The following is a 22,448-nucleotide window of genomic DNA, read 5'->3' as shown; positions in this document are numbered from 1 at the left end:
AAATTTGGTGTGAGTGAGGTGCCAGGCATGATCTGTCCTGGGGCAAAATTTCTCTCCATCTCTAGGCCTGTGAACCTAGAAAATAGGTTATTTGCTTCCAAAATATAATGGTGGGGCAGGCATCTGATAGACATTCCCATTTCAAAAGGCAGCAATGGGAAAGAGTAAAAGGGTCACCAATCTTAAACAAATTTGATACCTAGCAGGAAATTTTCCATTAGATTTCAAGGCCTGAGAATAATCCTCTGTTGCTCGAGCCTCTGTTCTCTGGGCTGTCAACCATAGGCCTCTGGGCTCTCAACAGCTCCTCTGGCCTCTGCCTCTCGATCACCTTCAGTCAAAGATGGCAATGTTTCTGCTGATATAACATTCTTTAAAAAATTTGTAGGTTTCTTATGTAGGTAATGCAGGATTCATGCCACTAAACAAAAGAGCTCTCCCAAGGAAATCTTTCCTGGATAACCTCACTATTTTGATTGCTGCTGAGATATTTGAGAGGATCCAGCAACCACATACCTAATCTGTTCCACAAAAGGATGTCTAGCCACACCCTTTGCTTTCAGAGCATGCTTTTCCAACAATGAAACTCCTAATATGAGTGTTTTCGTTCCAGCTGTTATAACAAAGTACCATAGACTGGGTGGCTTAAAAACAACAGAAATTTATTTCTTAACAGTTCTGGAGATGGAAGTCTAAGATCATTGTGCAGTATGGTCAAGTTCTGGTGAGAGTCTTCTTCCAAGTTTTAGGCTGCTGACTTACTGTTGCATCCTCACAAGGCAGGAAGAGAACTATATTCACATGACCTAATTATGTTCCAAAGACTCCATCTCCAAATGCCATCACACTGGGGATTGTAATTCAACACATGCATTTTGGAGAGACACAAATATTTAGTCCATAGCACTTAGCATATATATATATGAATATATATATTCATATATCATAAGACTTAGCATGCATATATATATATATATATATTTCAATCTGGATAGGCTGAGAATTTGCCAGATCATCAAGTGGTGGTCCTTTAATTTATCTCTTTCCTCTCACAATTTACTGTATCTAGCAGGGAAAAAACAGGTTACACCCTGAATATTTTGCTTGAAAATTTGCTCAGCTAAATATCCAAGCTCTTCACTTAAAAGCTGTGTGCTTTCTGCACAACTATAAGACCCAATTAGGCCAAATTTTCTGCCACTATATAAGGATATTTCCTGCAGTTTCCTACAGCATATTCTTCGTTTCTTTCTGAGCTCTCATCAGAAGTAGCTTGAGCCTTCATGTTATTACCATCAGTCTCCTCAAGGCAATCAACAGAAACCCTCTTTCCAAATAAGGTAATATTCATAGGTTTTGGGGATTAGAATAGAGACATATTTTGGGGAGACCACCATTCAACTCAATACAATGGGCATATCAAGAAAGCAAGGTCCTGACTACTATTTATCTGAGCCATTTCTTAGTGTTATGTTTATGGTGAATAATACTGAGGAGTGAGATAATCTCTTACCCTAGGTCAAAGAGCAGGCTTGCTGACTGCTTGCTATAAAGCAGCAGGTCCACCAAGCTCATTGTTTCTTTCCTGTAGTGCACCCCACTGTGTGCAGATGTCTGTCTAGACACCTTCATATAACACCATGAGACTAGAGTGGGGAAAGGGGAACTGACAGAAGCATGCTCGTGCTTGTGCTACCTACTGTGCTGTGAGTAATGAAGTCCTTCTCTGACTCATGCATGTCATGGCATCTGGCGGCATCCATGAGACAGTATCAGGCTAATGTATTGACTATACCTAGGGTCAAAATCAAATACCACACCTGGCAGAGTGGAGAATAAACACTCTGCAGTCAGGAAGTGAGGGCACAAATGGTAATGAAAATGCACATCTCCTGGGAGTTCAGAGAAATCTTGAGAGGGCATTGCATTTTCTTATAAGAATGGAATAGGTATTTGAATACATCTTATCTCAATTTTAAGAGGCAGAGAGACAGACTGTAGTTCACATCTGGTGACAACATCCTGCTTCATGATTTGTGGCTATTTGTTTTTTACAGTGTGTCCATATATCATATGTTTGACACTTACTTTGTGTTCACATCAAAGAAATACATGAGCGTCACTGCCACGGCCAGAAATAAACTCCTTAAAATACCATTAACCCTAAGGGGGTGTTACAAACTGAATTGTGTCTCTCTCAAAATTCCCGTATTGAAACCCTAACCTCCATTGTGACTGTACTTGGAGACAGAGTGTTTAATGAAGTGATTAAGGTCAAATGCAGTCCTAAGAGTGAAGCCCTAATCCAGTATAACTGGTGTCCCTACAAGAAGAAGTGACACCAGAGATCTTTCTCTCTCAGGACACACATAGGGAAAGGTGATGTGAGGACACAGTCAGAAAGCACCCATCTCTAAGCCGGGAAGAGAGACCTCGGTAGAAACCGACACCAACCCTGAGAGAGCCTTGATCTTGAACTTTTAACCTCCAGAACTGTGAGAAAATATGTCTCTGTTGTTTAAACCACCTAGTCTGTGATATTTTGTTAAGATATCCCGAGCTGACTAATACAAGGAGAAAGTAGATTACACCAGAAAATTCCAAATTACTAGTTTAGGTTTTGAAGATAATTCTGTCCATATATTTGTGCACTGATATAAATATAAGGACAGATATACACTAATTCCAGTTGTATCATTTAAGGTTTATATTTTGTGTGAAAACAATCCAAAATTGTTTTCGTTTTGTTTGGTAACTGCATCAAGTCCTGGAGTACTGTGGCATGTGTTTAGATCATTTGGAGTCCCTTTCACATTTCAAAAATTCAATCTTCAGCCAGGAACATCTCCAAAAGCCCATTGCAATTGCCTCTAATGTCCATTTATAATGAGTTAGTGCTTCCTAACAGCTCAATAGATTCCCTCTTTTCCATAAGATTGCTGGAGGGTGAGCCACCATCTGGTAGACTTGCTGTCTCTCAGTGACTGAGAGGAAGACAGTGAAATACAGAAGAAAGTGTGTTGGCCCAAGAGTTACTAGAAATACCATCTCATGAAGTCACTTTCTACTTCTCCACTTCTTCCTAAATTGCTTCTATGTGAAAGGATAAACTTTCTTCTTTTTCTCTCCCTCTCTCTCCCCCTGTTTCTCTCACTCAAAATAGCATATTTTCTGTGTATTTAGCAAGTCAGTGCCTGTCACCTAACTTGCTCATTAGCAGGATATGTCTCACATATCTTGAGGCAATGTATGGAAAAAACAGATATAACTGAAGTTAGTATTTCTTGTATTATGCCCCTGTTCACAAGCCACTTCTCTACAAAGTTCTGGTTGGGTTCTTTTCTGACCATCCTAGCCTGTACATATCTTTCTTCCAACTCCTTTGATGCTCACTACTGGCAGCTCTTACTGTAGTGTGCTTCCTGGAACTCTAAGTGCCTGATGCACTTATGTACCACGTTTTTTCCTAGTTTGGGGCTCTGCTCTAGATCGCCTCTTCACATGACAGCGATTTTATCAAGTCATATTCTCTAAAGAGAATAAGAGAATTCATTTCTTCTTCTAGCATGCTAAATTGAATTGTTAAAATTATCATTATTCGTAGTTAGGACAAGCTCCTTTTACTTTCACACCTCCCTGTTTGTAACGCCATGCACAGTTTAGGACAGTTTTCTAAGTTTGCATAGGAGCTACAGCATTTCAAGGCACCTCATGCTTTGTTTTACAGTGATTAATCCAGAAACTTTGAATTGATGAAGTCGATTAATGGATTTTTTTTTTTTTATGTTCTTGTTGTTGAAATATGTTGTGTTAGGATAGAAAAGAGACGGTGACTTTAACCTTTTGCATGTTGAATGAAAATACCTGGCACTGTGAAAACAGAGGAAGGGAAGTGCACAGGGAAGGCCCGTGAAACTTCAGCTTCACTTGTTTTATGATAAATATGCCTCTGACCCTAACAGAGAGAGGTTGTGTCTATTTTGTTCACTGATATATTCCCCAGGACTTAGAGTAATGCCTTGCACATGGTCGCGGTTCAATAATAATCACCAAATAAACACTGATTGTTTCACCTTTCCACCTAACAATAAGTTATGAATATAATAGGAGATTAATAAAGAACAGTTTAATTAATAAATCCTCAGAGTTCTAGACTGATTCAAAGGAAAATGCTTGAATGCAGGCTACTGTGCAGGTATATACATCAATGAATTAAAAGACAGTTTAATTTTAAAAATATATACCTATATATACATATGAAAATAATCACACTGTATTTTCTACTTAGAATTTGACAGAACATTTAACTTTTTCAAAAATTTAGCTATAGGAGAACCCTAAAAAGAAGATTGACTATATTATGGGGCGATGGCATGGCAGAAGTATGCTAATACCATTAAGAGATGTACATCTTTTTTTTAAATTTCACAACTGTAAGTTTTCTTTTCTTTTTAAATTTTATTTTAAGTTCTGGGATACATGTGCAGAATGTGCAGGTTTGTTACATAGGTAAACGTGTGCCATGGTGATTTGCTGCACCCATCAACCCATCACCTAGGCATGAAGCCCAGCATGCACTAGCTACTTATCCTGATGCTCTCTCTCCCCCCGCCCCCACTGACAGGCCCCAGTGTGTGTTGTTCCCCTCCCTGTGTCCATGTCTTCTCATTGTTCAGCTGCCACTTACAAGTGAGAACATGCTGTGTTTGGTTTTCTGTTTCTGTGTTAGTTTGTGATGTGCAGCATTTTTTAAGCTGAAAGGTCCATTTACTGAGCAAAGCCAACAGTATATCACAGTGCCTAAGAGCTTGGCCTCTGAGGTTTGAATAGTTCTATGACCTTGAGCGACTTCCTTGTTTTGTATAAGCCATTGCTTTTCCATCTGTAAAATAGATATCATGTATATGTTTATCTCATTGTGGTCAGACAATGCATATAAAACGCTCAATGCAGTGTCTAACAAATGGTAAGTACTTAGTAGATTTTGTTTTTATGATTAGTATCATTATGTGCTACTGAGGGGGGCACACTTCTTGAAAAATTTAATAAGGCGTACAAATGTATTATCCTACCTTCATCTCTCTTTTTTTTTTTTTTTTTTTGACACAGAGTCTCTCTGTGTCGCCCAGGTTGGAGTGCAATGGCATAATCTTGGCTCACTGCAACCTCCACCTCCCAGGTCCCAGGTTCCAGCGATTCTCCTACCTCAGCCTCCTGTTAGCTGGGATTACAGGTGCCCGCTATGATGCTTGGCTAATTTTTGTATTTTTAGTGCAGACGGGGTTTCACCACATTGGCCAGGCTGGTCTCGAACTCCTGACCTCCAGTGATCTGCCCACCTCGGCCTCCCAAAGTGCTAGGATTACAGGCATGAGCCACCGTGCCAGGCCCCCACTTTCATCTCTAACATAAAAAGTGTATCCTAAGCAAATTTATATTTAAGTTTCTGAAAATTGCTGTCTAATGGGTAGGAGGATGACATGTTGCTGCATTTTGCTGAGGCACATGAGAAGCACACCACAAAAGCCAAGAAAATATTATCCATCCATGGACCCTCCAGGAAGTCACACAAACAGGAAGTGGGGTTACTCAGACCCTGACTCTGAACCTAAGCAAATAGACTTCAAACTCTAAAGTGTATCTCATCATCACTCAGAATATGCATGGCAACGGGAAATGATCACAGGTCACATGAGATCTTTTGAACGCATACGTCACCACAGGAAATCTCATTTTCCAAAGGTATTGTCTTCATGTTGAAAGGACAGTAATGCAAGTAGAAAGTCCTCCCCTCCCCCTCCAAAAAAAAACAAAGCAACTAAACTTAGAAGTTGTAGCCCTTTGGAAATGACCACACACTGTGTAAAGATTTAAGTTCTGTAATGTTTGGTTTATGACTCTAGTCCTTAAACAAAACATTAGAGCAAAAGCCAAAAGCACAAAAGGACCCTTACAACTGCTTTTGGAATGTAGTGGCATAACATTTCCCCTGCTTTTATTAAAAAAAGAAAGATGCGATTTTCTTAAAAAGTCCTTGCTTTAAGTGTCAAACTTTACATTCACTAAGGATCTAGGTGCTGCTATTCTGTACAGGTGATACTAGAAATGGAAAGAAGAGCTTCTGGAAAGGGGCTGGCTGCCTCAATCCTCCAGTTCCCCAGGCTTGACACTCTGTGTGGGCATATGATAGGCACTCCACAAAAGTCCCTTAAGAAGGTCCCTTAAATAAATGAGTAATGATAAAAATGAATGCATACCAAGTGTACTGATTTTTTAAAATAATGTTCTATGTGCTTTTACAATCTGCAAAATACTTTTTCACTTATAATCCCCTTTGATTTTCCTAATGACCCAACAAGGTAGGGAATTGTTTGCCTGTGACTTATCTAAAGTCACTCAGAAAAATGATGGGATTTAACTTACTCTCCAGAGTTAGAGTTCTCTTTATGTTGCCATGAACATTGAATGTGCTTAATATATGTTTATTTAGTGCAGTGGTGCTCAACTGATGCAATTTTATCCCTCAGAGGATATTTAGTAATGTCTGGGCATATTTTTGGTTGTCACTCTGGGGCAGCTGGAGTAGTGTATTGCTATTAACGTCTAGTGGGTGGAGGACAGGGCTGCTGATCAATATCCTACAATGTACAGACCAGACACCCCCACCCTACCTTACTACTTCAAAAAAATTACCTGGCCCCAATTGTCAATAATATCCATGCCCAAACACTGGTCTAAACAACAAATGAGGCCTCGCATGGTCTCTTAAAAGCTTGTAATCCCAGCACTTTGGGAGGCTGAGGAGGGCAGATCACTTGAGCTGAGGAGTTCAAGACCAGCCTGGGCAAACATCGTGAGACCCTGTCTCTAAAAAATAAAAAGAAAAAAATAAACAATCAATGGTCTTGTGAGGACCATTAAGTTCATTAACTTACTACTTTGTTTAAAAATATGTCTGGGAATTTTTTGACACTCCTCATCCATAGGTGGAATCTAAGTCTCCTCCCCCTGAATCTAGGTGAGACTTTGTGATTGCTTTGATGAATAGAGGCAGTTATATGTGATTTCTGAGCCAAGGTTACAAAAGCCCATCCATTCTGCTAGTTTCTTTGGGGATGGTTGCCTTTGGTGCCCTACTCACCATGCAAGAAGTCAACTTACTCTGAGGGCACCATGTGGAGAGGCTTGAGGATACCACAGGAAGAGAGAGAGCTGCCTCCCTCTGACAGTATGTGAGAGACTTTGCGTGAGGCTGCCCAGTCAAGCCATTCTCAAAGCTCTGACCCAAGACACCATGAGAGATAATAAATGAGGTTGTGGTTTTATGTCACTAAACTTTGGGGTGACTGGTTACATGTCAAGGGATAACCAGAACAGACTACAGATTGAGTTACTCACAGTCAAGTGCTCTGGCAAACAGAATGTCTTCCCTCTCCCTTAAAGGGTTCTGACCCATGGAAGTGTGGAAATCTTAACTAGAAGATTGCCATTCCTCAAGTGAAAATGGACTGTAATCAGCCTGTGGGGAATAAAAGACAAAGGGCAGTTTGTCAAAGAGATTTTGAGGAGACCCAATGGGTAGCTTAAAATGATGGACAGTATGCTGGCTGGAGTGTTCTGTTCAGGTTGGAGTCCTGGGCTTTAGTCACTTCAAGGTTGGTTATCATAAGAATAAAGCAGGACACTGAACTAGATAATATCTAGAAGTTTCTTCTAGGTCAAAATTCTAGAATACCCTACTCTAAAAATATTTTTTTCAAAAGATAGGCATTTTAAAATCATAACTTGAAAAAATGCACCCTCATGAATAAAAAGAATGGAAATAAATATGGAGCACCACTTTATATCCATCAAACTTCAAGAAGGAAATGAAAATCTAATGTTGGTGAAACTGATAAATTCCACATTACAGATGGCTACACTGTTCCATATGCAACAAGAGCTAAAAAGCACACACACTCTTTGACATGTAATGCCCCTTCTGGAAATGATCCAGAAGTAAAAAGAAAAGAAAAAACTTCTAGTACAATGATGTTTATAGCCACATTATTTACAGTGGGGGGCAAAATATCCCACAGGAAACAACCTAAATATCCAACAATGGGACAAAAGTTAACCATGGCATGGCAGGATGCATTAAAGTTATAAATATAAAACTCACATGGAAAAGTATATACAAAATATATTACGTGAAAAAAGTGCAGTATTCATTGCATCTAAATAGTGAGTATATCTTTGAAAAGATTATGTTCATATAATCACATGTAAATATCAAAAGAAAGAAATATAAATATTTTTTCTGTTGAGTATTTTAGTATGTGTCATTTTTCTCTAAAGATATTTAAATATTCAACTTTATGAAGAAAATTCACAAAATAAAAATATTAATCAAGTTTAGTATTTCAATGGACACATTTACTTCACAGTTAAAGAAAAGGGAGTAATTAATGCGAGTAAATATACAGATATATATTAAAAAGTCAGTTAAATGTATTGGCTAAAAATGTTTTCTATTATAAAATTACATTTTTAGAATACTAACCAATATTGAATATTGCTTTAATCCATTTTGAAAAAAAATCTAATTTTCCATCAGTTAAATGCCATATCAGTAAATAGTATGAGGGGAATTTGGAAAATTAAAAATCAATATTTTTTTAAAAGGGACTCTAAAGCACTACTCTAGATTTTCTCCTTTGGCAATAAAATACTTTGTTGTTTTAACCAACTCTCCCACTGAAGATCACTGAAACATTGGAAGAAATATAAAAAAAGATATTTTAGATGTCTTCTAAAGCATCAGATTGCTAAGAAAATGGGGTGAAGAAGGAAGTTCAGAGAAATGACTCAGGCAGACAGTTGGATCACTTTTTTTTTTTTTTTTTTTTTTTTTAGAAAGGGCCTTGTTCTGTCATCCAGGTTTGCTGCAGCCTTGACCTCTCAGGCTCAAATGATCAAATGATCCTCTTGCCTCAGCCTCCGGCGTAGCTGGGACTACAGGTATGCACCACGATTCCTGGCTAATTTTTAAAATTTTTCTTTTGTAGAAACAGAGTCTCCCTATATTGACCAGTCTAGGTTCAAATTCCTGGCCTCAAACAATCCTCCTGCCTTAGCTTCCCAAAGTGCTGGGGAGTTGAATCACTTTTTGTCTTGCTAGAGGACAGTGAGGAAAGGGATTTGCCAATCCTAAAAAGGATCTGAAAAGTGAAATCCAAGACCTGTCAAAAGTGGGGTATGTGATAATTCATCCCAGGAATACAGTTTACACTCAAAACTACTGCTCCTTACATGACATGTGAACCATAAGTAAAGCAGCCCTTGAATGAATTGTCTGGGTAACCTATAAAAAATCAAGCCCTGAAATTGTATGAAACTATTAGGGAATCCTAGTACCTTCAGGGCACTGATTCAATTAGCAATAATCACACCTCAGATAAACCTCATTGGTCATCACACTGCCACTGCAAAGCTTCTAGGGTATTGTCTCAATAGAAGCAAATGAAAATGCTTTCTTGCTGGGTGTGGTGGCTCACACCTGTAATTCCAGCACTTTGGGAGGCTGAGGTGGGTGGATCACTTGAGGTCAGGAGCTCGAGACCAGCCTGGCCAACCTGGTGAAGCCCCGTCTCTATTAAAACTACAAAAATTAGCTGGGCGTAGTGGTGCACATCTGTATTTCCAGCTACTCAGGAATCTGAAGCAGGAGAATCGCTTGAACCCGGGAGTCGGAGGTTGCAGTGAGCCAAGATGGTATCACTGCACTTCAGCCTGGGCAATAGAGTTGGACTTCGTCAAGAAAAAAAAAAAAAAAAAACAGAAAAGAAAAAAAGAAAATGCTTTCCGTAGAAAAATACCACCCAAGCCTCAAACTATTTTGTCAAATAATTTTTTCTAATATAATGTCTAGCTAAGATAAGCAGGCACCAGAAGAAAGAAGGCAACATAAATGAGAACCAGCGCTAACTTTACAAAAGCTGTGAAGGGGACAAGCTAAACTTAAACATTTTAGCAAAGAAATTTAGAAAAGAACCAAATAGAAACTCATACACTGAGAAATATAATAAACAACATTAAGAACTCAATGAATGTCTTAACTCCAGAATACACACTGTTGAAACAACAATTAGTGAATAGTAATATCGGATAAAAGAAACTAACCAGAATGAAGTGTAGGAAGACATATGGAGGGAAAATACCATAGAGAGAGTAAGAAACATAAAAATTATAGAATAGTCACACTCATGAATATGAATACAAAAATTCTAAACAAAATCCAGCAACCTATAAAAAGAACATGTTGATCAACTTGGGTTCATACTACAAATACCAGGTTTTCATCATATTTTAATATCAATAAATGTACTTTTCCACATTAATAAAGAAGAAAAATTTATGTAATCACCAAAAGATGCAGAAAAATATTTATAAAAGTTAATACTCAATTGTCACTTTAAAAAATCTCTTAGCAATCTAGTGATGAAGGAGAACTGTGTGATAAAAATACTATACTATTTACTGTACAGTAGTGAAAACAAAAGAACTACATCTATGTGTAACATGTAGATTAATCTCACAAATGTAACGTTAAAAAAAGTCAAAAACAAAATAATATGTACTGTATAATTGTGTGTGTATATACTTTAAATCTAGCAAAATTAAGCCTTTGAGTGTAGATGTATATTTAACTAGGAGGAGTATAAATGAAAGCAAGGAAATTATTGCCAAAAAAATAAGGCTAGAGAAATGGATTTGTGATTGGAAAAGAACATGTAGAGGACTTCTGGTATCCTGGAAATCTTTTATTTATTTATTTATTTTTATCTGAGTTGTGGTTACACAACAGTTTAAAAAGTAATGTGTTAAGCTGTGTTGGGAGACCTGCTTCCATGGAGATCTCACACACCTACATATCTGCTGAGTATGCCTCAGATGCAAGACCCTGATGACTCTTTACCATAGCATTTCTCAGGTGTATCTTTGCAGTGCACAGCTTTGAAGAATGAGGTAACATCTCCCTGTGGGACAAAGAACAGGCTTTCTGACTTGCCACAAAACAGCAGATTCACCAAGCTCAGTGTTCCTTTTCTGTAATGCAACCTACTGCATGTTTAGGCATCTATCTGGGCCCTCTGTGTTGCCCCTCTGTGTCTTGGTGGGCAAAGGGTATCAACACAAATATGCTGATCAAGTTGCTTGCTGTGCAATGAGTAATAAAGACCTTTGTCTCTGACCCAGAAGTTTCATGTCTTGTGTCAGTGTCTGTGAAATAGTAACAAACAAAATTACTAATTCTAAGTAGAGTAAAATGAAACCCAAGCCCTAAAAAGTTGTACATTTACCTTTTATGCATTTGTCTCCATGTATCTTACATTTTACAATAAATAAAGGTTTTTAAATTTACTGTATTTGAATTTTGATTTTTTCTTTCTTTTCTAATACATCATTTTCTGAGTGCTTACTATAAGCTAGGCTCCTGAAATACAATGATAAGTAGGACAGAAGGTAATCTTAAAGAATGTGTATTCAGTGGGAGGGAGAGTCAAGCTGAAGATGAATTATAGTGTTGTTTTATGAGAACAGAAAAGGAGAACAGAAAAGGGATTGGGGAAAAAAATGATATCTGTACTGTCCTAGTACTTTCATTAATCTTGTTGCTTGTCAACAGAGCTATCCTAGTTAGACATGTCATGAAAAAGGAAAAACATTTTAAAAGCAAACAAAGTCTGTCAAAGAAGTGAAAACAAATTTATCAACTAAAGGAATATTTTAGCAAATTCAGATATACTTACAAATAGAATTATTTTTGCATATACTAATTGGAAAGAAGTAGAAATTTCTCAGCTTGGCTTTCATTCAGAAAGTGTGTCTTTAATCCCGTTACAGTAGCTGTCATACATGGTTCATAGATTCTTCACTCATTGAATAAAATAGTGCCAAGAACCCTTGATACAAGTGAAGATGATATGGGCCTGTCTTCTCAACTTGCAGTCTGTAGGAGCTATAGCCGAGTTCTGATGGGTTACTGAAATAGAATGTAACATTGTTGTGGAAGGGTCCAAGTGAGGAGTGATATCTAAATTAGATGAGAAGATTGGTAGGGTTCCTAGGGTACATGAACCTCATTGAAATTAAGATTTGAATGATGCATAGAATAGAGGTTGGGGCTAACAAAAGAGAGGACATGAACAAAAGCAGGAGCTCATGAGACTTTGCCTTTTTTTTTTTCCTTTTTTTTTCTTTTTTTAAGACAGTCTGGCTCTGTCACCGGGGCTGAAGTGCAGTGGCACCAATCTTGGCTCACTGCAACCTCCGCCTCCCAGGTTCAAGCAATTCTCCTGCCTCAGCCTCTCAAGTAGCTGGGATTACAGGAACCCACCACCAAGCCTGGTTAATTTTTTGGTATTTTTAGTAGAGACGGGGTTTTACCTTGTTGGCCAGGCTGGTCTAGAACTCCTGACCTCAGCCTCTCAGGCTGAGGTGAGCTGCTCGCTTCAGCCTCCCAAAGTGCTGGGATTACAGGCATGAGCCATTGCATTCGGTCTGGGACTTCACTTTTAAAAATAGCTAAGGTGATAGCTCACTTGAACCATAGCAAAAAAAAAAAAAAAATAGTAAAATGACACTAATATATTAAAGGCTGATTATTTGAGTAGCAAAAATTAAACGCTGTGTAATAAAAAGGCTTTCTTAATTACCATGACTACTTACATAAATTTTTAATCATTTTTCAATGTGGCATTAGATTTTTTCCTTAGGGCTATTTATTACATTTTTATACTGAAAAGATAATAAAGATCACATAAAAGTGCTCCACTTTCTAAGGCTAGGTTTTTCCTTCCCCTTCTCCACCCAGGGAACAATGTTAATAAAAACATAGAAAACTAAGCTAACTATTTTGAAATATCTATTTTTCTGCACCAGCATTCAGAATATGGTTTAGAAGAGGTTATAAAATCCAGGATGGTTTGGGGTCTCTATTCTACCAAGCACCCAAGAAGCTGTTGGCTAAAGGACCTGAAGGCAACTGGTAAACAATTTGGAATAGAGTTGTCTGACTGAACTGACCCGAAGCCAGCTTGTGTTCAGTCTGCATTTCTACATGGTATCCATGGAAATGAGATCAGGCCTGCACAAAGACAAACAAAGGCCACCTTCAAATGAATCCCGGAGAATGACAACTGCCAATGTTCAAGGCATCCATCGGCGCGATAGCTTTGCTCATGCCTTTCAAAACACAATGAAGTAATCTCTTACACTGACAATACAGTGATTCTTTTATTTCCATTGCTCTGTTTTATTTCCATTTTTTTGAACACTTTTATTTCCATTGCTCTGTTTAAACATTAACTTCATTTTTATACAGAAAGCCTTTCAGTGGTCAGGAGTTATATACGGCTTCTGTAGCAAAAACTGTCTCTAGACTCTTTAAACGAATACATGGAAGAATTGCAGTCACCTTTTCAGAACAAGACAATAATGCAGGCATCTTTGCTGACAGAATTGCAAAGTTTCTGTTACCTATTTGGGCAACAGAACAGACGAGTCTCTCAAAGGAAGTAAAATATATTTGAAAATCATTAACTGTCCCAACAGCCTATGGAGCTGAAAGCATTAGCCAAATATGCAGTTCAAGTTTATACTGGTTCTAAAATGTAAATTACGTGTTCAAGAGTTAGCAGGCATAGACTGGATAAAACACTTGAATATAAGCACTTTAATTATGACTAACAAAATTAAGAATAGACATCAACTTCTGTTCTAATTTATGATTCAATGAAAATGTTTTAAAATGCTTTGAAAACAACACTAAGTTACAGGGCAAAAAGCTTTCACATTTTACTAGCAAAATCTTTCAGAGCCAACACTATTTCTCTGTGATATACGAGACTGTTATTTCTAATAGGATTATTTTGGGGATCTTTATTAAACTAGATAGAAAAAAGGAATTGAAAGCTTAACTGGAGAAACATAAATCTATATTTCTAAAAGAACTCGTTTGGTTTTTAGGAAATCTGACTAAAGCACTGATATTAATTCTGCCACTGGAATTGGAGTGTTATATATTACATGCCCTAAAAGCAGCTTATTAATCATAACTACAGTAGTGTGAAAAGTATGTTTGAAACCAAAATGTATAAATGGGCTCATCAATCTAAGCAGCCACCCTGGAGGATAAGAGGTACCTTTTTCCATACCTCTGCTTTCTTTCCCTCTTTGCATACCTGGATCAACTTCACCTTTCCCTGATTAATTAATATCCTCTCTATTTCATAGCCCAGAGTCTGCTTTGCCTACCTTCCCATGATCACCTGTAGCTTCTAAGCAGGGGCTCTTTTCTGCCAGAGCTGCTACTGGTGCTGGACACCTAACTTTCTTCCTCTCCTTTCTCTCTGATAATATCTTTTGTATAGTCATCGAAGTTCCTCCCCTTCCCTCAGTTTCTCTTGTGCAATGAATCTCTGCCACATACATATACCTCAATGCAATTTTAAAACATTGCAAGTGTACCATGCAGCACCATAAGTAACAGAAATAAAAAATCTTATAATAATTTTTATGCAAGCATTGCCCATGTTTGTTTAAAGGCAGCTGCTCCCATTTTACCTCTCTTGCTACTCTCTCCTCCCTTTTACTATCATACCAAATTTTGTCACACTCTCTACATTTCCTCATCTTCCATTTACTCCTCAGGCCACTGTTCTGATTTCTCTTTTTTCACTCCATGTAGACTGCCCTTCAAGACTGTCAACTTGCTTGACTTCTGTGAAGAGGTGGACCCTATTCACTACCTCTTCTTTCTCCAAATATTTGTGTGCTATCCCAGTTCTTGCAGTTGTCCTTCTACTTCTCCAGCTGTTCCTACTCTCTCCCTTCACATATCCTCTTCCTCATCTGACCCTCTAAAGCAGTTCCTTGAGCCATGGCCAAAGCTCTCTTCCAGTCTCTTTGCCTGACTCATCTTGTTAACGTCATGTCTTCAATTATTCTCTAGGTGCCAATGAATCTTAAATCCCTATCCCCATCTTACTTTCCTGCCTGTTCCTAACACCACTACATTGGCTAATTAGACATATACATCCAGGTGTACATCCAGGTGTCTCAAACTCAATCTGTTGACCTGAACTGATCTTTTTCCTCCAACTTGCTCTCCTTCAGCATTGCTTATCTCAGCGAATGGCACATCAACTGACTTGTCCATATCAGAAACCTAAGCATCAGCCTTATCTTCTCCCTGTCTCTCCACCTCCATAGTAAATCAATCATCAAATCCTGTTCATTCTTCTTCTTTAATGCCTTTCCAATAAATCCTCCAATCTCTTTCCCTACTGCCACTATCTGAGTTTTTACCACCATCATCTCACAACTGGCCTCTTAACCTAAAATTAAACCCAAACATATTCTTTCCTAAATGATCCTGGTGCCTTCCACCTGGCCTCCATCCAATCCGCTCTCCTCATCTGATCATGTCACTCCCCTGCTCAAGGCCCTTCAAGACCTTTCTATTGTCTTCAGGATAAAACCCCTGCTCTATATCATGATTTACAAGACCCTTCAAGGCCTGGTGGCTGCAATTCAGCTTTCACTCCCTGGGAACAACTTGAATACCACATTGTGGGCATAACAACCTTCTGTTTTCATTGCGTCAATATCCTATTCAAGATCCTAAACACCTGCCCCAAGAACTAGGAGATGAGTCGTATTGCTAGTTATGTTGCTTGCTTTTCTAGTATCACTTACATCCATTTTAAGAGGTAGAAACTGTACTCCAGGATCTCTGAGGTTCTTCATGGAAGATCTAAATTGTAATGATTCTTACCTGTTTCCATGAAGACATCTCAGGAGGCTGGACACTTCACTGCATCACAATGATATCTCTCCATCCTCTGAATTCAACATGTTATCTCTACCACTCATTAATTGTGAACACATGACATCTATTATGCTATGGAAACTCATGTTACAGCCCTCTAAGTTATAGAAAATGATATAACCAAGTTTTAAATTATATGAAAATTTTAAAGACACCACGACATACTATAGTCTTAAATTCCAATAATTCAGAAGTGAAAAGACAACATCAAAGTCCATTTCTTTCCACAAGGCTAACTCCAATATACTGGCTTTATCCTTAAGCTAGTTGACATCACAGTTGCAAGATGGCTGTAGTTTTATCAAAGTTCACATATAAACTTGACAATATTTTCTTTAACAAATATCTCTCTTAGGAATGAAAATTCCTTTCCCATAAGTTACCCAGCAGATCTCATTGGCCAACCTTGCATTACATGCCCATGACTAAATCAGACACAGCCCAGATGTCTGGGACCAGTCTAATCACCCTTCAGCGTCACCTCAATTTTTTAGCTATGCAGAAGAGAATGGTAACTCAATAAATGAACTTCTGCTAGAAAGGAAGGTGGCAAGGGGCTGAAATTGGTTAAGTATGCTTCAGGGCTGAGACAATTTTCTTTCCCCATGTTTGGATTTGTTTCCAAATAAACTCCAACCTCTTTCAGCCATGTTTCAAGTTTTCTCTGATTCCACCTTGAGTCTAACAAACAGCCTTACATAAAGTAGATACCTTATAAGAATATGATCAAGCATTAGTTTTACAAAATTCACCATAGCCAGATCAATAAAGCCTCTATGGATCACCTGAAGGGGCATAGGAATCACTGTCATACATAGAGTCTATTGTCTCATGATTTGCAATGCCAGGATTCTCCCCTGTAGGGAGCCATTCTTCTGTATGTTCTGCTGGTAAATGATTGGTCACTGTAACAACTGGAAAAAAGAACTCTACCCACCTTCCATTTCTTTCACTTGCCATTCAGAGCCGTGATGTTTCATGGTTTCTCTTCTTTTACGCTGTGCTAAATCTTTTAGTAATATCCCAAGCTGAGCAGGGTTGGTAGTCAAGACTTCTGGCTTTAGTAGTAGAATTTATATGATGCCTGGACACTTTTGGCCCCAAATATTTTCCCCATTCTTCCTGAAGTTCTTGAATTTATACACACTGACTGAACATGTGTCTTTATTTTGCTGAATGTCTAAAATTCCACCATGAGAAGCTCATCTCTTTACATTAACAAGATTCTACATTTTAATATCTCCAGGGCTGTCAGCATATGAAGACAGGGAGTAGTCATCATCCACTTTGGAAGGAATTAATTTAACTGACACGGCCACTCACAGCCACTGACTCTTGGTGTTGAAATCTACCTGCCTTGGTGTTCATCCCACAAGGTGGTATGGGGTGGATAACACTGGAATTTTAATTTTAGGAAAGTGGGGAGGCAGTGATTATATTTAAGCAATCACTTCCAAACCAGACTGAACATCAGAAGTATATGAGCCATTGTAAACACTGAATCCTGAACCCCAGTCCATAAATTTAAGTCAAACAGTGGCTCAGGACCTAGTATTAAGAGAGCAAAGCTTAGCTGAGGTTGGGAAGGTATAGCAGCTAAGCCATAGGGGAGCAAAGTCACTTTATCAGAGGGTGGCCTAAGTCCATTAAGGGGCTGAGGATGAGACCAGAGAGGTGGTTTAGGGTGGGACCCAGCAAAGGTAGGTTACCTCAAGTTTTCTTTTTGTTGCAAAAGTAAAACTTATCTACTTTATGGTTTTTCTTGGTATTGTCTCTTCTAGCATTGGATAACGGTCAGTTGCAAAGAGACGAGTGAAAAGGGGTGAAAGCAACAATGCAATGAAGGCAAAGGGAGTATTTGGAAAATATTTTCACACTAAATATGGTATGATCAGGTGTAGTCATAACAAAGAATGGTGTATATAGATGGCTTTAGAGTGTGTACATGTGTGGGTATGTGTGTGTGTTGTGTGTGTGAATGTACATTTGTGTTCAGGAAAAGGTACGGTAAAGAAAAGATTGGATAGGCAGAATGTACCTTTTTATGACATGCCAAGAAATTTGCACTTTACCCTACCTGAGATGGGGAGCCACTAACATTTGAAACAAAGCAGTAATTGGATACATATAAGTGTCTTAGAAAGATATCATTGGTGAAAATGGAGAGAATGGGTTGGAGAGATAAGAAAAGAAAATCCAGCTTAAAAGTTACATACAGACATAAGATGAGGGACTGACTAGGTGGCAGGAGTTGCATGGATGGGAGGAGAGCCAAGAGAATTTGGAGAGTAGCTGTGAGGTTGAAAACATGGGGACAAATTTCTGGCTTTCATGTTTGTGTGATAATAATACTGCCATTAAACAATGGTAGTCAATGGAGGAGAAAATTTTGGAGGACGCGTATTAAATTCAGTTTCATAAATGTTGAATCTGGCTTATTTACAGACTATCTAGATGGAGAAATTTGGTGGCTGATGGAAATACTGATCTGGAACTCAGAAGGAGAGTCTGGTTGGAGATAGTGACTTGTGCAGGGAATGGGCCCAGAGACAATCTGTAGAATGAAGAGGAGGATTCAGGATGAAACTCCGCAAACACCAACAAGGAAAGAGCCTGTGAAGGAGATGAAGGGAGAGCAGCGGGGAAAGAAGGAGAAAAACAGGAAGGAAACAGAAGCCAGAAGTACAGGGTGTTTCAGGAGGAAATTAAATATCAAAAGAAATTTTTTTTTACAATGAGAAAAATTAGAATATTTACAGACTGAGGGTAAGTTACATCAAGGAGAGAATTTGAAGACGTGCACTGAAGAGGGATGAGTGCTGGGGCAGGGTTTCAGGGGTAGTAAGAAAAGATGCGGTCTAGAACTTGGGTGGAAGGACTATCCTTGACCTGTGAACATATTGGAGAAAATACATGATGGCCTCATTTCAAAATGACATTTGCCTTCTCCTAAGGGCCTATATTTAGTTTATAGGTTATCTAGGCCTCTTATGTTCTCTCTTTTTCATCCTCAAACTGCCCATTTACCATTTTCATGATATTAAGCACTTAGAAATGAGCAATGAAAGGTGATAAATATGGGACTAAACTATGAGTACAGTTTCTTCTTAAAGCACCTATGAAAAGGTTTCTGGAAAGCAAATTTGAATGTAAGTGTTAAAATAAGATTTGAAGGTGATATGTTTTTAAAGTGGTTTGCAATATGCTACAGAGGATGCAAGACATCTAAACACATATGTGTTTTGTACATATTAACAGGTATATGCATGTATATTATGTATATACAATTGTTTATGCATTTATATTATGCATATATAATTGCATATTGTGTACTCAAGGAACAGGTTTTCTCTTAATTTAAGATCATCATAATAAAGCTCTGTTACAGATATAGCTTTTAAATTTGAATTTTTGTATGTGATCATATTATGCAATTGTATATGCATATAATTTTATAATAGCTATATGTGTGTGTAGTGATAGTGAATGAGACATTTTATACAGATAGAGTAATGCCATACACAATTTTAGACTCTGCTGAGCTAGAGATTTCAGTTATTCATGTTAGCCTGGGATACTCATGGTATCAGAAAACGATGCTGCTTCTCCAGGAACCTCAAGTGATATCACAAATGAGAGAGCTTTCTGATGATGATCTTAAATTAAGAGAAAACCTGTTCCTTGAGTATACAAATGATTGGAGCAGGAGGAAGGAACAAATGGACAAAACTTTTACAGATGTTATTTTAGATCATCTCTGCTTGCTTGCCCTGAGGTGTCCTTATTAACTCCAGGTCAAGTCTCTGTTCCTGACTTCATGCCTTGCAGTGCTACATTCCATTAAAGTGTTTCTCACTGCTCTTTACATAACAAGTCTCAACACATCAAAGATAAGAAAATGACGTTATGTTTCCATAGCTTATTTTAATACTAGGTAATTATAGAGAGATGAAAACTTGGGTTTATATTTCTATTAGCTCTAGAAAGGTTGTATTCCAGAGACTCACTTTCAATGTCAAGTACAACTTTACCTGAAACCGGTAGATTAGGGTTGATGGCCCCTCAAAACAACTCAAGTGGTTCCCTGAGAAAGTATCTGAAGCACCCAAAACAGGTGAGACAGAAAACCTAAGATGCCCATTCTCTGCTGGGGCTGGGGACAGTGGTGTTATTTCTCTCTTATCTCTGACCTGGAGAAAATGCCACCAGGTTGACGTGGACTAGGATTCATTCCTCCACAATCTAGAATAGCAAGTGGCTAAACGTCAGTCTCAAAGGAGGACAGCTTAGGAAATATTTATCTTCTTTGCAAAAAAAAAAAAAAAAAAAAAAAAAAAAAAAAAAAACACCACACACACACACACTTTAAAATCAGAGACAACTTTTTGTTTTGTTTTGTTTTGATCGCTGTTCAAACTACAATATACACATGTGATTCCTTCTCCGTCCAAATAAACTAAAGTTCTTACATTTGAGCACACTCTAGCTCTGCCTGCCTAATGGTCAGGGAAAAAGTGCTCACGTATTCGCGATGGTCTCACAAAAGCTCCCCATCCCAGCCTTATTTCCTCCTCTTAGTGTAAAAGAACTCAGGAGGTGGGCGGGCCCCAATGCCACAGCACTACAGTTAGAGCGGTTGCTCCGGCTTATTCTCTCATTGCGGCATCTAGGATCCAGAAATGGAAAGAACTTTTGCTAGCCTAAGTTTACATTCGCCGAATAGGCAATGTTACAACAATAGGAGGAAGGCAGAAGGAAAGGAAGAATTTCCTTCTGCCAAGTATTTAAGTGGCGATTGGTTTATTCCAAGTCCCTCCTGGAAGAAAAACAGCGCTTCGTCCTCAAGTAAGAAATAGAGGCATTATTCACATCCTTGGTTTGAATAATAAGCCTTTTGGGGCTCGGAGGCTTCTGCAAAGTCAGCAAGCACTGCTCTGGGGAGCTGCAGGCCGCCGTCAGCACTGGATTCCGGGTTTCCCCAGTCCCTGGCAGGCGAGGCACCTGTCTGAGCCAGGGGAAGTTGGGCTGCAGGACTCGCGGTCTTCAGGACACCCGCGGATCTCCACAATGTCCATGCCCGAGTGCGTGCGTGCGTGTGTGTGTGTGTGTGTGTACCTAAAACAAAGCACTCACTGAGATGACTTTGGAGGGTGCTTAACAGACAAGGCGAGTCACGCCTAACGGGGACGCAAGGCCTGGGAGAGCAGGAAGGGGAGTAAGAAGTATCTCTTTCCAAGCAGATCCTGGTGGCTGGGAGCCCGAGTCCACGTGGAATCCGTGGGGACACACACGGAGTTTGCTCCCTAGTTCCGCCCAATCCCTCCCGCGAGCCCCAGGGAGCCGCGCGGGTCCCTCCTGCAGCAGATGCAGAGCGAAATCCCGGCTTACCTTGACTGAGCGCTAACACCAGCAGCAGCGGCAGCGGCGAGGACCCTGTCCGTCCTGGTCCCATCCTGGGTCTGTCCGGGGGACCGTAGTTGCACTGGGTTTGCAGAGGTTTACAGAGGATACCCTTGACCGAGGGATACGAGAACCTGCACACTCTAGAAGCTGTCCAGAGGGCTTCTCTCCCTCGCCTGGTGAGAGCAGGGAAAAGTTGCTGGGCAGCTCTTGGAGCGCGGAGGGCCCGCCCCGGCCCGCCCCTCCTGATTCCGCAAACACCGGATCTTCCCTGGCCGCGCCCCGCCCCACCCCGGCCCTGAGGCTCCGCGGGCCCGCGGGCTGCACCTCTGCTGGTCCACACCCGGGGCACCGCACCTTGGCTCCAGTACAGCGGCCCAGCCCCGACAGCCTGGAGGCGGTGGGGATGGGGATGGCGCCCTGGCAGGCTTTCCTGCCCTGGACGGACGGGTGGGCACATCCGACGGGGGAGCGCCCGCCCTGGCACTACCCCGCCCCTGCAGCCTGTCGCCAACCCGCAGGAGATGCCCCAGTCCCCGGGAGAACCTGGCCCCTCCGCAGCCCTTGGCAGCGCCCGGGTCCTGGCAGCGGGTGCCGAGGGCACCAGCCCTAAACCACAGTTCCTAGGGGCTGCGCGGTGCGTCTCTTTCTCTCTCTTTCCTAAGTGGGTGGAGAAAGGGACAAAAATAAGCACAGAATGACCAGGTTAGAAACTAACTCATCAGGAAAGAAGATCTGCTCACAAGTTATGATTATCCGAGGTGATATTTAAGCAATACCTGCTGCAAGAGCTGTGTGTGTGTGTGTGTGTGTGTGTGTGTGTGTGTGTGTGTGTGAGAGAGAGAGAGAGAGAGAGAAAGAGAGAGAGAGAGAGAGAAATCATTATTACTTCCTCTCCTCCGAGCCTCCGAGATAATAAAGAGCTGATTTAATGACCGAGTTTAGGAGATTAACTTCAAGGCCAGCGAGAAGGCTGAGAGCCCATACATGCACTTGTGATACTCCCTGTCTAGATTACACGGTGACATAGACTGTGACCATTTTCTTCCATTATTTCAGTCTCACATCTAGAAAGAGAACATTCCATATCCGAGACTTTTAGTTAAAAACCTAAGAAATAAGATATTAATTTTTCTTTTCTAAATCTTATGTTTTATCCAAAAGTTTGGCCACA

At 39.7% G+C, this 22,448-nt stretch overlaps 1 protein-coding gene across 4 annotated transcripts in view; it reads right to left on the bottom strand.

Moving 5' to 3' along the window:
* ITGA2 (integrin subunit alpha 2) overlaps positions 1–21,452 on the bottom strand; it is a 105,816-nt gene extending 84,364 nt beyond the window's left edge. For 3 of the 4 annotated variants that reach the window (XR_010587369.2, XM_005556877.5, XM_045393700.3), the window contains exon 1: positions 21,263–21,452. Coding sequence is in view for 2 of the 4 variants with exons in the window: in XM_005556877.5 (XP_005556934.1) it covers positions 21,263–21,326 (64 nt within the window). In the remaining 2 variants the exon portion in view is untranslated. Of the gene's footprint in view, positions 1–7,398; positions 7,520–21,262 lie in introns of all 4 variants that reach the window. The other variant, XM_065546244.2, reaches the window with a different exon arrangement.
* Positions 21,453–22,448: the final 996 nt, after the last annotated feature.

This window comes from Macaca fascicularis, chromosome 6 (genome assembly GCF_037993035.2).
Source record: "Macaca fascicularis isolate 582-1 chromosome 6, T2T-MFA8v1.1".
In the NCBI taxonomy this organism is placed as follows: Eukaryota; Metazoa; Chordata; class Mammalia; order Primates; family Cercopithecidae; genus Macaca; species Macaca fascicularis.
This window is presented reverse-complemented; position numbering and strand designations above follow the sequence as displayed.